This window comes from Tiliqua scincoides, chromosome 1, assembly GCF_035046505.1.
Source record: "Tiliqua scincoides isolate rTilSci1 chromosome 1, rTilSci1.hap2, whole genome shotgun sequence".
NCBI classification, from domain to species: domain Eukaryota; kingdom Metazoa; phylum Chordata; class Lepidosauria; order Squamata; family Scincidae; genus Tiliqua; species Tiliqua scincoides.
This window is the reverse complement of record NC_089821.1, coordinates 132,992,762-133,010,020: the sequence shown is the minus strand read 5'-3', so window position 1 is coordinate 133,010,020 and position 17,259 is coordinate 132,992,762. Positions and strand designations below refer to the sequence as shown.

At 44.2% G+C, this 17,259-nt stretch overlaps 1 protein-coding gene across 1 annotated transcript in view; it reads right to left on the bottom strand.

The window, feature by feature from the left end:
• Positions 1 to 15,493, bottom strand: part of COL6A1 (collagen type VI alpha 1 chain) — a 54,621-nt gene extending 39,128 nt beyond the window's left edge. The window contains exons 1-8 of the mRNA XM_066631224.1: positions 15,223 to 15,493; positions 13,155 to 13,284; positions 5,548 to 5,748; positions 3,979 to 4,138; positions 1,563 to 1,673; positions 1,438 to 1,458; positions 1,003 to 1,023; positions 865 to 909 (exon numbers count right to left, since the gene is read on the bottom strand). Of these exons, the coding sequence (XP_066487321.1) occupies positions 865 to 909; positions 1,003 to 1,023; positions 1,438 to 1,458; positions 1,563 to 1,673; positions 3,979 to 4,138; positions 5,548 to 5,748; positions 13,155 to 13,284; positions 15,223 to 15,331 (798 nt within the window). The 5' untranslated portion in view covers positions 15,332 to 15,493. The remainder of the gene's footprint in view (positions 1 to 864; positions 910 to 1,002; positions 1,024 to 1,437; positions 1,459 to 1,562; positions 1,674 to 3,978; positions 4,139 to 5,547; positions 5,749 to 13,154; positions 13,285 to 15,222) is intronic.
• Positions 15,494 to 17,259: the final 1,766 nt, after the last annotated feature.

Genomic DNA, 17,259 nt, shown 5'->3' with positions numbered 1-17,259 from the left:
CATGGCCAAGGGCACGGGCACTTGCCATGGGCATGGGTAAAGCCAAGCAGGGAGCATGGTAGGCTGTAATCCTGGACCAGTTGACTCCTATCCTAGTTGCAGGATCTATCTATGCAGTTGATCAGTTGACTCCTATCCTAGTTGCCTAACTGACTTTTTGCCCAATAGGGAAATACTAGGCAAGATAAAACTCTTGCCTCCGCCAGCCTGGCAATCTGAGCAATTCCTAGCTGAGTATTGCAGTAACTCCCTCTTCCTCACTCTATCTTGACTACTCTGATACAGCCAGAACCAGCTAGTGAGTGGGTATCTTCCGCCACTGGACCACTGCTTCATCTCACCTTTTGGTCATCCTGGCCCATCCTTGAGCATGCTTCCTGCCTCTGGTCCTTATTGCCCTGACCTTGGCCCTTACTTAATTGTATCTCCTGTTTCTGGCCCTCTGAATTTTGCTCACTCGTGGTCAATCTATACCCATACCTCTTGTTGACAGGCAGGTTAACACCAACAGCCACGTTCAGCCAGATCTCAGTGATATATAGCAGTTTGGCTTTCCCATTCATTATTCAGTTCTGCATGACTACTGTTTTTCCTATTTTTTGACCTGGTTGAGCAGCATCCAGTCAAAAAATGAGGGTCAGTTGACATGGAAATCAAATTTTCTCCACTTGGAAGAAAGTCTGGAAGCAGAAGTAGCCTCCAATGGTTTAAATTCACTTCCCTGATTCTGGTGTGTCTTTCTTCTACTGCCATGTCTCTTCCCCAAAGTGTTACTCCTCATGCATTCCTCAAATCCTACTAAAACATTTGATGGTTCATTCTACTTCAACCTTGCAGAAATGGCATGTTGATTACAGTACTAACCTCATATCCTGCATCTCCCATGGGTCCGGGGGGCCCTCGAGCAGGCTGAAAAGCAACAATGAATAGATCAGGATTAGAGTAGAGCAATGTGAACACAAGCTAAATTAAGAACTAGAAAGTCAGTCCAGTTAGACTCACCTGGCATTCATATGAGCAGCACTGTCAACAAAGAGAAAGCATATCTTTAGATGAAGAAAGGATAACTCGTTTAATTGTTTTTAATTGAAAAACACACTGTCAGATGTGTATAAAAATGAATGCTTTTGACCATTGGTGTTTTATCCCTTTAAAAAAAAATAGAAATGTCTGTGTGTGTACGCACATGCACACATTTCCCTTTTGTGCTCTGTACTGGTAAGCATGACATAGTGTATGCCTGCCTTTGAGAAAAGTAATTTTCCTGTCAATTACTCAGTCAATGGAAGGAGAGCATTCTAGATTGATACTGACAAATAAATTAAAAAAGATCAGTCCTACAAGCACAAGTTCTATGGAACTGATAGTGGAACAGTAGAGGCAAAACAAAGGGAAATGATTCTTCAATGAAAAAAATAGTGCTTTACTCTTACTTACTGTTTGTTCCGAATTGTTTCTCTGAAATAAAGAACAAATAATCATATGATGATATTGAAGTTATCAAGGTAGAATGTGCAACATATTAGGCAGACAAGAGAGGGGGAGATAAAACAGACACTCACAATCATATCAATGATGGTTTTAATTGTATAGTCGATATCCTGTTTAGAGCCAGTTGCCGTGAAATTTTGACGATAGTTGTGATCTGTGGAAATCACACTTAGTCTTGATTCCTAGGGCAAAACAAACACATGGCCACAAGATGATAAACTGAAGGATCCTGAAGGATTTCTAATTACTTATTCTAGGCCTAGGTCTCTGTTACCCTCAGCTCTTACCCTATGCAATTCCTGCACTGACTGCTGGTATTGCCATAAAATAACTGGCTTCAGATTGCAAGGACACAGCTGCAACTATCTCAAGTACAGAAGCTCTCCTGCTTCTGAACACATTAGGTTCTAGGGTTGTATTCCCTTGGGAGCCATTCACCATTTAGAGCCCTTTGGCACCCTTTGGAGCCAAATGGCACCCTTTGGAGCCATTTAGGCGGGAGGAGGGAAATGGAGGTGAATGACTCCCAAGGGGAGGGGAAGGGGCCACTTGCACGCTGCGGGGAGGCTCCCTGCAAAATTTAGTGCCCTGTGCCTCTCTAGCTACGCCAGTACTGCAACAGTAATGATTGGCAGGTCTTGTGATCTCAGGAGGGGGGAATTCAGCTTGCTATGGGAATTTGCAACCCTGAGATGCTCCTGGGCCAACTGCTTTGACTAGAACTGAAAGTCATAGTGTAGATTTGGAACAACCATTAGAAATATAATCCTGCTGAGAGTCAGTGGCAGACCTCCCATTCATTTGATGGGGCAAATGCCCCAGGCATGCACTTTAGGACCCCGCAGAAGCTTCTCTGAAGCTCCTGACGGGGTTGGAAACTGTGCTTCTGTTTTTCCAGAAGCACAGTTTAAAGCATTGGGGAAGCCTCAGGAAGCTTCCCTGATGCAGCCTGGGCTCACACAAGGCTCTGTAAGCTACAGGTAAGTGGGACGGGGGCAGATTTGCACACAGGGGCAGCAACACCCTGCAGGGTGCGCCATTGCAGACCTTTGCCCTGGGACACGGGGCTGGGAAGGTCCATTACTGCTGAGAGTTCTGACCTATTGTTCCAGATCTGGGATGAAAGATCCTTTCTTTGAGCCTATTTGAGCCTTTCTAATCTCAGATCTAAATGACTATAATGTGCTATACATTAGATCACCCTTGAAGACTGCTTCGTAACTGTAAATGCAGAAATATTAGAATTCAGTCCCTCGCAACGATGAACCATGGTTTCTTTTGGGTCAGTAGCACTGCCTTTCCAGCTCTTCTCTAATATATTGACTGAGGGCACAAACCCATATTTGGCACGTTTTTGGCACATAAAATGACCCGTATTTGGCACATAAGGCACGTTTGCACCTCCTCAGGAGGAAGCCAGGCCAGTGTTCAAAGAAGTGCCGGCCTCTGGAGGCTAACACAAGCCTCCACGCCAGCTTCCTCCTTCTTATTGCGTCGGCCCAGCTGAGCAGATGCAATGAAAAAAGGTAGGTGGGGAAGGCAGGGGGGAAGTGGGAGGGAAGTGGGAGGGTGGAGGGTGGGTGGTGGGCAGCCCCGGGGCGGGTAGGCAGGGAGTGTTTGGCGGGGCTGAGATCTGGCAGTTATGCTGGATCCCAACCCCCGTTCCCAGGGAGAACAGAGTGACTTCAAGCTGCTCCGCTCTCCTTGGACTCTCCTCAAGACGTGGCGCAAGTTCAAGGAGATCAATTGGGGCCAGCAGCCCTTACCCGGATGTAAGGGGAAATGTTTTCCCTTACCTCTGGTTGAGCTGCCTATGGCCACTATCCTGCTCTGGATACAGCACAAGCCTCCTGGCTTGCCTGTTCCAGCGCAAAATAGGATTGCACCCTGAGTTTAACTTATGAAGTATTCAGTGGTATAAGCTCTACATAACTGACAGACTGTTGTCTTCACTCACTGTGATTTCTAGAGTAGGCAAAAAGTGACATTTTTTCTCTAGGTCTCAGTAACTAGGGCATATATAAAACCTTTCTTGATTTCTGCCCCACAGCTACATGAACTGCTTTTATTTGAAAGTCTGGCCAAAGTCTGAGCCAGAGACCTACAAACTGAACAAACATTTGGTGACAAGAGTAAGGTGTACCATGAAGTTTGGGAGTTTTATCTGCATATTTCTATATTTATTGGTGCATACATGTTTCTAGCCATTCTAACTCTTTAGGAACAGTGCATATTACACATTTAAACCAATCAGTCAGTGTGGCTTTTTGTGCTGTCTCTTTTTATCTCTTGGCCTTAGAATCTGAACCTCAGAGATTATGAGAAGATTATTCGGTTTAGAGGTAAGGCTGCCACCTATTCTGCAAGCCATGGGATCCTGAGAAGCAGAGGATCAACTGAATCCTCTCAGTAATATCCTGTTCATATTCAATTCCTTCTATTTATGGATGGCAGTTCTAATGACATCCATGTGTGTGTACTTCCTACCAGATGGTTTGGAGAAATTGCAACGGAGAACACTCTAATCCCCTGATGCTTTGCTTCATTGGCAGCATCTTCCAGGCCTCCACAGGGCTCTTTGTATCCATCCAAGGGATGTCCATCTGTCACCACAACCAGGTACTTATTTTCCTTCTGATGAGACCCCCTAGAAAAATTCAAACAAGTTAGTGGTAGACAACTATACTGCATCTGTAGACACATGGTTTCAACACACCACAATCCTGAATGTTTGTAGTTACATCTGCCTGTTGACACTATTGTAACTTCTCATTACACAAAGTTCCACGTTTGTACTTGCTAACTCGACTTACCCTGGCCATCCAATAAAGTGTTGATACATCAAGTCTTAACAACAGAATGGAAGCGTGACCAACCACAATATATCTTGAAAGGAATTTCTAATATGAAAACTGTGTTGCCAGGATGAAACCAAAGAAGTTAGTGGGGGGGGGGGAAGAATCCTATGGCATCTTAAATTCATTGTAGCACAAGCTTTTGTGGGGCACAGTCCACTTCATCAGATGCACAGAATGTTATCTTCAGTTGTCAAGGAAGAGGTGCTGTACTTCTAAGGGTCAGATCCATTATGTTTTCTACAGCTCATGTTTAGAAGTAAAACACCATATTCTAGAATGATGCTTTTACCAAGATGTAGCTTCCTCTGAAGCACTGTTTCCTAAGGACTCCTGATGAGTGCCAAATACTTTTCCAAGAGGTTGTCACAGAAGACAAGTGGAATGTTACAAAAGCAATAAATTATAATTGGATGATATCAGCACCAGTTTTGGATCTGTAAGAGGAGGTATCAGCCTGCTATAGACTCATTGTAGACTTGGGGAGTTTCTCCATTTCATATTTCTTCCTTATTTATGAAATGTTACTTACTCCAACAGTTGCTATACACTTTTCAAAATTATCCTGTGTCAAAGGATATCAAAACTTTAACTTGATCATGATTATTATGGGATCTTTCCAGAGAAATGTATTTCATGATGCTTGTAGAATAACTTTCAGCTATAATTAATGAGCATGCAAAGTTATATCTGCATTGCCTTCTCCTTTCTGATTTTGGTTTTGAACAGCTATGGTCAGCACACATACAATGCAGACCATACCTTCTGACCCAAGCCACACCTCCATCAGAAGAGTGTAGAGAACCCTGGCATAACATATGGGGATAGGTCATCCCGGAAAACCTAAGGCCTCATTGCAGGTTTCAACTTGCCTACATTTAATACACCATACTCAGGGTTCCTGTGTGGATTCAATGAAGTGTCAAAGTAAGACTTATTTTAAGATGTTTTGACAAAACAAGTAGATTTGAAATTTAAAAGTCTAACTATTCTTTCAATGTAAAACAATACAACTGACATACTTTCCTCTCTGATCTTGGACAGCCAATGGAAAAAGTGCTCCTCTTCATTTTCTCCTTTCAGTGCAAAAAATGCAATTGACATCCTTCCCTCTGAACTTTGACAGCAAATGGAAAAAGTGCTTGTCTTCATTTTCTTCTTCTTCCACTGACAGCATGAGAAAATGATGGCTCCTACTCACCTAATAAGCAGCTCTTCAATCCCGTTTTTGATGGCACAGTCAGTATAGGTGCCTTTCCGAATAGAATCCACGCCTGATATGCTTCTCTTCAAGTCATCTCGCCCATCAGGCATGCGGGTCAGCCCCCTGATCACCTCCGGCCTATCACTGTAATGTAGGGCTCCAGCATTCCACACGAGATTCCGGTCACATCGATAATATCTGCAAAGAAAAAGAAAAAACTCTTTAACTTTTGCATACCAATATCTTTTATATTTTAGTATAATACAAAACTGAGTGGTTTTTCACCAATGTGCTTTTCACTGAAGCCTTCACATTCCATTAATAGTAAAATCAAGACAACCACTACACTACTGTTATGATACGGAGCCTCTGTTTTGTGACAGGTATAATCATTGGATCAAATTTCTGAAAATTTTCATCAAGGATAGGGGACTAATAGCATGTAATAAATGTTGTACTGGAGGCAGGCATCCCAAGGTCTCTCAGCCCCAATTCTTTTTAGGTTGGGGGAACACTAAAGTGACTGCAATGGAAACGGTGGCAGATGGATTCTCTGATATCCCAATAAGGTTTCATATCAAGAGAGAATAGCATATGTGAGTAGTCTGGGGGAAGCAAGATGGAGGATGCAAAAAAAGTGCACAAGACTGGGATCAGCTGGACACTGGGGCTGTATCCATTTCATTACAACAAACAAGTCAGCAAGAGAAAGAAAGTGAATCCTGCATTTATGACTAAACCAGTAGAATTGACCTTTTCAGCAGATTGATTGCTGAATTAATTGTAGCTTTCAAATTTACATGGAGAGCAAATTGGATGTTCTGATCAACTTGATACTTTACTGGCTTTACTTTTAGCTCAGCATTCACAAGACTATGTTCTGCATCTTACAATAAGCTATGCAAGAATTAAAAGTTTAGAATTTAAAAGCTTGTGTCTTATTAAAGTTTGGCATAACACTGACCCACTGACCCAGTATTTGCCCCAGCTTGCAAAGAGGGCTGAAAGACCAAGGGAAAGTATGCATTCGTGAAGGCTAAATTAGAAGAGACCACTATTTGTGAGCTTTTACATGTTGACTGCTACTTATATGGCCCAGAAGTTTAGAGCTTTACTTACAATTCCATGTTTTTGGGTGTATGAGTGAATTTATAAGCAACCTATAGAAAGCAACCTAACAGCACAACTTATGGCGTGTGCTGTACCAGTGCAAACCATTGCGAAAGCACTTTGCAACAGACCTAGGAGTTGCTGAGGCCAGTGCAAAGGCCATATCAGGCATCCTCTCTATAAGAAAGTACATCTATTCTTTGTATTCCCATAAGTTAATTACTATCCCTCTAAAGCCCTAGCAAACAACTTTTAGGTATAATTTCTGATGCTTTGTGCTCACTCACCTGCTAAGACTTGAAAGAAAAAAAATCAGCCAAAGCCTGATCTTTTTCATGTGAAACTACTGAACATGCAAAACAATTAGCACACTTATTTCAAAACATTTTTCTAAACAAAAAATTTAGTTTAGTTTAGAATCCCAGGTTTGTCATCTATTAGAAAACTGAAATGAGTGTAAGAGAGACATCTTTTTTCCTCCCCCACTCAGGCTACCAATTCATTCTGATGCAGATGGGCACTGATTACTAGAGAAACCATATGCAACACTAAGGGCACAATCCTGTCCCAGGGTTGGGCTGGGGCAGGAGAAGAGTAGGTGGAGGGTGGTCCTGGGGGCAAGCAGGCGGGCGGGCAGGGAGCAGGAGGTGGAGCTGGAACCCGGCTCTTATGTCAGATCCCAACCCCCATTCCTGAGCAGCACGGAGCGGCTTCAAGCTGCTCCACTCTCCTCAGACTTATGCCACCTCAGGAGGTGGTGCAAGTCCAAGAGACCCATTGGGGCTGCAGTGGCTTACCCGGGGGTAAGGGGGTAAGCCTTACATCTGGCTGAGCCACTTCAGGGCCCTCTCGTATGCTGGATACAGCGTAGGCCTCCTGGCCTGCCTATTCCAGCTCAAGATAGGATTGCGTTGTAAATCTGTCATTTGCACGTCCATGATTAAAAACAAAAACAAAAGAAGCAGCCACATGGGGAGGGAAGTCAGATGTGGGCCTGCAGCATGCAGGGGGGGATATTTAATCCCTTCCCTCCACATTGTGGTCCTCATCAAAATGCTTGTAGCCCTGGGGGGAACCTCCCATGGGAACTTGTAGAAGTTTCCCTCCCAGGACTAAGCAGTTTGGGGGCAAGTGGATTAGCATAATGAGCCTTAGGCCCAGAAAAAATGTGCAGAAGCCCACATAGAAATGAGCATTTCCCACAGAACGTGCATTTTGAATCTTTGTTGGATGTGAGACAGCACCCTCAATTGACTCCCAGTGGAAGCCTCCTTTGCCACAGGTTGTCCTCTCCTTGATTTGGCTTTAAAGGACATCATTTCTGTGGCAAGTAGGAGAAGCAGAAAAAGCTTTTGTTTGATCTTTTGCTTTGTCTCGTTGGGATGGGGGGAGAGGAGAGCTAAGAGAGGAGAGAAATGAGAGAGGAAGAGCCTTCTTTTGTCAGCACATGGATAATCTTCCTGCTGCAAAGAGAAGGGGGGAGGTACCATTGTCTATATTGCCCTATGCATGCCTACTCACTAGTTTTCCATGGGGTTTACCCCCAGGGAAGTGTGTAGAGGACTGCAGCCCAAGTTTTTGGGAAGGAGGCTTGCAATTTTGTCTCACATAATTTTGTCTCAGCACTAGTCTTCTTGCTGAAAGTACCTGAATTAAACTCATGGCTTCCTTCCACTGAGGAATTCTTTTTTCCTCCCTCTCCCACTCAGTTCTCTTCATAGAGAGAATGTCTTCAGAAACATGGCTAAAGACAGAAGGGGTGTCAATGTGCAGGTGTGTGCTTGCACACTTTGCTCCCTTGTCTAGTGCTTGAGATCTTGGGGAAAGAAAGAGGAAGAAGCCAACAGCGCTTGATCCTTTTCCCACTGGAAAGGCGCTGTCTATTTCTATTACTCTGATAATCAATCTCCTTTCTCCAGAGAGAAGAAGGGACATACCATTGTTTATACTGACCTATGCATACCTACTTAGAAGTAAGTCCCATTGGGTTCAAAACAGTTTACTCATGGGACAGGGCATATAAGATGACAGCCCAGACAGGCAGAGCAAGGAGGAGGCACTATATTTTTCCTACCTCTCTTTCTCCATTCACTCTTAGCTGTCTCCCTTCTCTCTCCTCTTGTCTCCATTCCAACTAGGGGAGGTTAGTGCACATCAGTGAGACAATCCTAGCATGATCATAATGATCATCTAATACACGGGTCTCCAAAACCACATCTGGGGACCACATCTGGCCCACTGGATGATTTTATTTGGCCCATGTGGTTCCCCAGCCTCTTGGGGCTAAAAATAGACCAAAAGATGCACTTCCAGATATATACCGCGTTCAGCCACTAGAGGTGCTGAATGTAATGCAATGTAATGGAAATAAATTATTATACAATAATTGGGATAAGTCGAATATAAATATAAATTAAAGTTGATGTCTTTGTTAAATTTATACAGAGTAGAAACAGAGACAAAAATGTTTGTGATTTGCATCGTAGGTTGCTTGATACTTTTAAAATATCCAATCCTCCCTCTTCCTGTGCAAATCAATTTTTTCCACTGCTCCCCTCCTCCTTTCACCCCCAACCACTTATTGTTTTTAATCAAACTCTCAGCACATTGGTTCCTCATGTGTTTATTATTTATTTTCTGACCCTCAACACCATGTCACATATACGAAGCGGCCCTCATGCTGAAGTTTGGAGATCCCTGATCTCATGCATGCCTAGTGAGGAGCAAGTCCCATTACATTTAAAGATACGGGTAGTCTACAGTACTTAGCCTCTTGTTCAGCCCAAGAGCCCAACTAGACAATGATTGAAACGCTCAATTTTTTCCCCTTGAAAAGGTGCTGTGAGTCCTCTGATTTGGATTATGGCTGTTGCACAAGGGTAAGTTGGTGTGTTTGAGCTGTACTGATTCTCTGACTTAAATCATTTCTTGAAGTTGCTGTTAACCACACTGGGGACAACAATTTGTGCTTTTCCTGTGCACCTAATATCTGATATTCTTCGCATTCAAGTGCCTCCATGTTCACTTTGGCTTACCCTGACTCACTCTTTCCCCCTTTACTTTCCTCATTACCTAAATGTGCCTCATCATAATTCTTAAATTGGAAGCCTGTGAACAGAGTTTTGTTGTTGGTTATAATTTTGTACAGTGCCTAGAAATTTTAGGTACTTTAACAACTTAGGGTGAGGCTTAAATGGCACAAGATTTTGTAATGTACAAAAACAACAAGAGTGTAGCAAGTTTGTTCTTTCTCCTGTTGTGATTAGATTGTGAAGCAGAAGTCAGGTTTTCCAACAAATGGGAAAATGTTTTCATAGGCTGGAATCCACCATGGCAATCCACAAAAACTCCTTCCTGAATAATCAACTGAATGAAAAACCTCTGCCCAACAAAACCACTCACGAGGAATGAATTCTACTGGTGCTTTGCCTTTTGGAAATTCATCACAGGCCCAAATCGCCTATGCATACATAGCAGTGCTGGCAGCACTGGGCAAATGAGGCAAATGCCCCAGAAGCTGAGCCCGCATGACTTCAGGACTGCGTGGGAAGCTTTACTGAGGTTCCCAACATGATTGGAAACTGTACTTCCAGTTTTCCAAAAGTACAGTTTAAGATTGCGGGGAAGCCTCAGAAGGCCTCCCCAGTTGATCCTAAAGTCACGTGAGGCTCCATTGCGCTATAAAGGTAGGGGGTGGTATCACATGGGGGGCAGTATTGGGCACATGGGGGTGGCATTGCAGACCTGGAAGTGGTGAGGGATGAGTCCACCACACAGGGACCCAAGACAGCACCAAATTCCACCACCCCTCTTGCTAGCATCCCCACATATAAGCACTCCCATTAGTATGAACAGCATTAGAATGAGCACCAGGAGCCACCCATTTCCATGACAGTCAGCACTCACTATCCACATCTTCCTCTAGCCCAGCTTCTTCTAAACTGGTGGCAGGGAAGATCCTGAGAATGGAACCTCTCCACTTTCTGCAGTTGAAATGAAGAGGCTCTGGAGGAGCAGCTAAGACCCCCATTCTCTTCTCAAGAGAGTGAGTGTGGAGAAGTGGAAGTGTCTGGGCAGATACTGGGCTGGGATGGATGGAAGCAGATGGATGGAGTGGAGTGCAAGTGGGTGGCAGATTGCAACCTGCCCCATCCCACTACCACTGTTCCCTCTATTTTTTTCTTGGCTGCACAGAGCCCTATGGGGGTTGCACAGGTGCAGCTGTCACCATTGGGAGCGCTTGGCAATGATGTCATCACCATTGCCAAGCTCTGCAGCCATGCCCACAATGTGTAGCAACCAGGTTAAGATGTGTGGGGCTTCAATTCCAGCTGTGAAGCTGCACTGGAAGGCCACACAGCTTTAATGGGAGGCTACTCATTACCTGATGTGAGTGCTTCAGTTGACTCATAGTTGGGCTGTCCCTGAATCCTGTACTCCTTTCTGCTGAAAGACGTATGTATGGTGTGGATGTTGCCCAAACAAGGATCAGCTTACCAAAGTCCCAAAGAAATTAATGGAATTAAGCATTTACTGTATTGAGTTAGGATTGCTTCACAGTTCAGTCCTATCTAATACCCCATGTGGTGATGCAGTAGTACTAGCATGGCTACTGCTGTATCTTGTGGGGGACTTTCAGCTGCTGGAGGTCTCTTCAGGATTAGGGGACATTTGTTCCCTTGCCAAGAAGTAAGCCCCAGCAGCTGCTATGGATCAACTCAGACCCGTACCAAACTGATTGGCGCAAGTCTGTATTGACCATGAGAAGGCAGATCAGGTCCAGGAAAGGTGGTCAGGTTTTGGCATGCAATGCCACAGATCTTGCCCCTTCCCAGGTCTGATCTGACCTCCTCCCCCAATTCTGCCCCTCCTCCATTCAACCTTGCTCCACCCACCTCCTAAGCCTTGCTCCACCCACCTCCTCCCCATTCTGCCCCTCCTCCATTCAACCCCTCCCTGCCTCCCTCCAACCCCCTGCATGGGCTTACATGGTCCAGTGTGCGTCAGTGGAAACTGCTTTGTAAAGCAGCCTCCACTGGTGCATTGTTAGTTATGCCTGTGGGGGAGGGAGGTACAATTGGGTCAAAGTTCAATAGGATCTAGGCACACTTAGCGATCTTTGCATTGGCCATTGTGTTGAATATATACCACATCTAGGTTTGCCAGCTATTTTACTGTCTAGCTCCAGTGCTTTTAACAGTGGCCTGACGTGCTTGCTTGAAGTTGGAATAGCCTTTTTCATAATTTCTTGTCACAAAAGTTTTGCTTGGCTTAATTTCTGCAGCTAAGGGCATTGCAACAGGGCTGTTACAAAGCTTGACCACCCTAGCCACTCTCATTATTGTTTTTCACCCAACAAAAAGGAAAATCTTGGGCTAAACACAAGGCATTTATTGATATATTATAAGTATGTTTTGGGCCCCCATTCTGGGAAAAAATCAGCACCCATTCAGATAAATAGTAAAAGTAACATTTCTTCTTGAGCCACCTAGATTTTAACTGCTTGTATGCCTTTAACTGTAAAGTGAAATTCAGAAATTTAGCTCTTTGCGCTGGCTGTTGCCATTCTGAAAACGCAACACTTGCTACATTGTGTTACAAGCTGTTGTTAAAGGCACAGAATTAGGTTCAGTATGAAGATAACAAGTTCAGCTCAAACAATATACAAATGATGTATTCCTTTCCCTTATGTGAGTCTAAGGCAGGGGTGTCCAAACATTTTGGCAGGAGGGCCACATCATCTCTCTGACACTGTGTCGGAGGCCAGGAAAAAAAGGATTAATTTACATTTCAAATTTGAATAAATTTACATAAATGAATATATTAGAGATGGAACTTCTTATATGAATGAATGAAGGTCTTGCAATAGCTCAAGGCCTATAAAAGGCCTTGCACAAAGCAAGGTCAGCCTTTCCTTTGCTGCCGCTGCTGCATCACAGATGTGAAACAGCAAGCAGAGGAGGGAGCCCTCATCCCACACCTCACTTGAGAGGTCAAACAATTGGCCATCACGCTGAGAGCAGTTGCATCAGGCCAGTGCAGGCTGCAGCAAGTGTGTCTGGAGGGCTGTATCTCTTTGGAGACTGCGGGCTCCCTGAGGGCTGGATTGGGAGTCTTTGAGGGCCGCAAGTGGCCCCAGGGCCGGGGTTTGGACACCCTTGGTCTAAGGGAACAAAAGTAGCATAAGCAACTCCAAAGAGATGACTAGGAAGCAGGCCTGGTCAAAAGGCAAACCACCACCACCATCTGCAGTTTAAAGAAGGAGAGTGCAGAACATCCCGTGTTGGGAAAAGGATCTGAAACCTCAGGCAATGGTAACGACCAACATAAAATGCATGTTTTTCAATTGAAGCATCAGCCTTCACAGACTATGTAAATAATATCAGTATGCCTTGAATCTTTAAATCAAAAGAAATGCCATTCCAAGTACAGGGCTCATCTAGCCATGCTTGTTGTATGATTTTTAGCATAGGATGTTTCAATACAATATTTACCTGTCAGTTAACTCATCAATGAATTGGTTGGTGAAGTCTTTGACCCTGTCAACCAAGGCCCCATAAGGTTTGATCCTCAAGGCAACACTCTCAGAAGTATCCAGGACGAAAAACAGATCCACCGGGCAATCTGGTTAATACCAGAAAGAGATAGTTTAGAAAAGCATTCCCATTTAATGTGACAAGATTTGCCAGAACACCTTCAGACATCATGGCAAAGCCTGAAAAATGTTGGACAATTCTTTAGCAAGGTGAATGTAGCATAGAGACTAAGCAACTGTGTTACAAATCAGGAAGTCCTGGGTTTGAATCTTGCCTGTGAAATCTGTGCCCCTCATCTGCAATGTAGAGATAAAAATAATGACTGTGCACAAGGCATTTAAGAATGAAAACAGGATAACGAAGTACTCTGAACAGCATAAGGCACAATGATCAATGCTAGGTGTTATTACTAAATACATTTACTGTGAATTGAGCCAATTCAAATCAGGGGTATGTAGGCCACAATCCATAGAACCACCTGACTAGCTCTGTATGCCCAGCCCAGCACTGAACCTGGTTTTTCTCAAATATCGTGCATCCACCACACCTTGTGGCAACCAGCTTTTGAAACTCAGAGGAGCATACTAATACTAAATTCTCTGTGTTGCAGCCTTAGGGCCCAATCCTCTTCAACTTTCCAGCGCCAGTGCAGCTGCAATGTAGCCCAGAGGTAAGGGAACAGATGTTTATTTATTCAAATTACCACCCCACCAAAGGATGCAGCGAACGCCCATTGGCACCACTGCACCGGCCATGGAAAATTGGATAGGATTGGGCCCTTAGTCATGAAGAGCTAATTTAAAATTGTCTAAAATTCCAAATTCTTAGCAACAGCATCACATGTCAGCATAAAATGTTCAAATGGCCAGTATCTCTACAGATGTACATGAGAAAGAGGGGATCGGGACTGCACCTGCTGGCTCCACCTCCTACCCACACCTAACAATCACACATTGGAGGTGATATTGACATAGTTGGCCTATGTGCATAGGCTCTAAATAAATGATCCATACTGTGCAAAAATGGAGAGCATCAATCGTGCATTCAGAACCTGTGTGAATGCATACCATGTCCCTGTGTAGACCACCTCAAATAAATAGGTGTTGGGGACAGGCGCAGTGGGTTAGATCATGAGCCCCTCCGTGCATATATCTCTACACGGATCAACTGTCATATTTAGTCCATGAACTCTGCCTGAAAGACTCACTAGAGCATTCCTGTTTTAGGGAAACTAGAAAATGTAAAGGCAAAAAGTCTGAAGTAAGAAGTGCTACAAATAACTTGAATAGAAACAAATGATTAGTGGAAGTGTTCACTATATCAAATGGCTATAAAAGCATCCATCTTAGCTGTTTCTCTTCCACCTAGAGTTAAAGAAAAGAATGGAAACTTTTCTTTCTTCCTTGTAGTCTAAATATCCAATTCTCTCAATTAAAAAAACCATCAAAGTTCTTTATTATTAATAAGAGTATATGCCACTTTTCAATAAAAAGTAGTTCACAAATTAGTTTACATAGCAAAATTGGCAGTCAATAAATGATTCACTGTCCCCCAAAAGTTCACAATCTAAAGCACACACATCATAGATGGCCATTATTTATGCCTATTTTCCCCTAAAAGAGGCTGCTTTAAGCAAAAAGGGAATACGGTTTTGTTATTTTAAAAGTCTTACAAAAGTCTAATGAGATATTAGCAGAGTGTTTCAGAGTGACATTAGGTTTCTTTACAGCTCTACATTATATTACAGTATAACAGGGAGACAGATATTGGACACAAAATCTGAAGATGATTAATCCTTGTTTCATGTCATAGGGAGGCTGCTGCTATCCTATAACTAATTTTCATTTTGTAGAGACCAAAACTTAGCTTTAAGTTCTGAAAACTTCAGAAGTCTGCTCTGAAATTTTGAGATGAATGCATCGCTGTCAGACAGGCAAACTGTTCGTTAGCTCCTAATTTTAACCTAGTAAAACAGTGTTTGGCAGATGGAAGGAGAAAGCAATGCACTACAAAAACATGTTCTTACCTTGAAAACTTATCCTACCATTGTATATTTCTGTTCCTTGAGCAAGCACCCTTGTCAGCAGGAAACAATCCTGGAGGAGGAAAGTGAGGAGAAAGCAGGCTAACCTCATCGTGAGACGAGCAGAGTTACCATTTAGCGAAACTTGGACACAAATGTGAAGAACGAGGAGGGGTAGGGGGGGCCAAGGATGAGACGAAGGTAACTTTTATTAAGTTTCTACTCTATCCCTGAGTTATGGAAGAGCCGAGGAAGAAGGGGAGTTAAGATGAGGAGGAGGCTGTGAATGTAGCAGAAGCTGGAGCCCGAGGCGGGGGGAGGGAACATCAGCTGAACTGCTGTACCATCTGGTGAGTCACAACACAGACCAGCCCATTTCAAAGTTGCTCTTTCTCTCAGTGCAGTTCTGCTGGTGCTCTGCTGAAGTGCAGTTGTGCTTCTAGAGCTTGCGACCCTGTCCCAAAGCACAATTTTTAGGAAACTGTTTGCTCTCACCATTTCTTCTTCTTCTTTTTTTTTAATAGTTGGATGGCTTACAGTGAAGTCTCTAAGTTGAAACCTGGGGTTTGTATACACTCTGACTTGGTTTATATTTGAGAAGTCGCTGGTGAAACTTAGAGCATAATCCTAAGCGCTTGTTGGGCTGGCACAAGTTCCTTGCACTGGCCCAAGAGGGTCGCAAATGTGCCATAAAGCATGTTTGCAGCCATTATGGGCTGGCACAAGGACAGTCTGCAGAGGCTGCATTCAGCCTCTGCTGCGCCAAAGCCCAGTAAGTCCGCACCGGACAAGCTCATCCTGCACAGGGATCTGGGGGTGTGGCAAGGGTGGGAAGGAGGCATTTCAGGGTGAGGAATGGTGGGTGGCAGGTAGGCCTGTGGGCGGGTGGGAGCGGGAGGCGGGGCTGGATCACAAGTGCCGGATCCTAGCCCTGTAACCGGGCAGCCCGGGGCAGCTCTTTAGGTGGCGTAGACTCTCCAAGTAGAACCTCTGGGGCTGCTACAGCTCTACCCGGGGTAAGGGGAATTATTTCCCCTTGTGTAGTGCTGAGCCACAGCCAGCCCCAAACTTGAGCTGGATACAGTGCAGGCCCACCAGCCTGCCTGTTCCAGTGCAAGTTAGAATTGCACTGTTAGTTGCCTAACCATGGGGAATGTTTAGGTGGCTAGTGGGTAAAGATGGAAAATGGGCAGAATGGCATTGGTATAATAGAGCTCTCACATGAATGTCTCAGAAAATAAGAACATAAGAACATAAGAACAGCCCCACTGGATCAGGCCATAGGCCCATCTAGTCCAGCTTCCTGTATCTCACAGCGGCCCACCAAATGCCCCAGGGAGCACACCAGATAACAAGAGACCTCATCCTGGTGCTCTCCCCTACATCTGGCATTCCTAAAATCAGGAGGTTGCGCATACACATCATGGCTTGTACCCCATAATGGATTTTTCCTCCAGAAACTCGTCCAATCCCCTTTTAAAGGCATCTAGGCTAGACGCCAGCACCACATCCTGTGGCAAGGAGTTCCACAGACCGACCACGCGCTGAGTAAAGAAATATTTTCTTTTGTCTATCCTAACCCGCCCAACACTCAATTTTAGTGGATGTCCCCTGGTTCTGGTATTATGTGAGAGTGTAAAGAGCATCTCCCTATCCACTCTGTCCATCCCCTGCATAATTTTGTATGTCTCAATCATGTCCCCCCTCAAGCGTCTCTTTTCTAGGCTGAAGAGGCCCAAACGCCGTAGCCTTTCCTCATAAGGAAGGTGCCCCAGCCCCGTAATCATCTTAGTCGCTCTCTTTTGCACCTTTTCCATTTCCACTATGTCTTTTTTTTGAGATGCGGCGACCAGAACTGGACTGGATAGAATTGAATTGAAGACATGCTTCAATTGAAAAAATAGAATTGAAGACATGCTACCAACTGAAGAAAAAGAATGTGGATACGCCTGACAGAACAAAACAGGAGGATATAGCTGGTCTCACTTCCAGAGCAGTCGGACAGTATTCTGCTCACACAGTTGTGGTTGTATTTTGTGA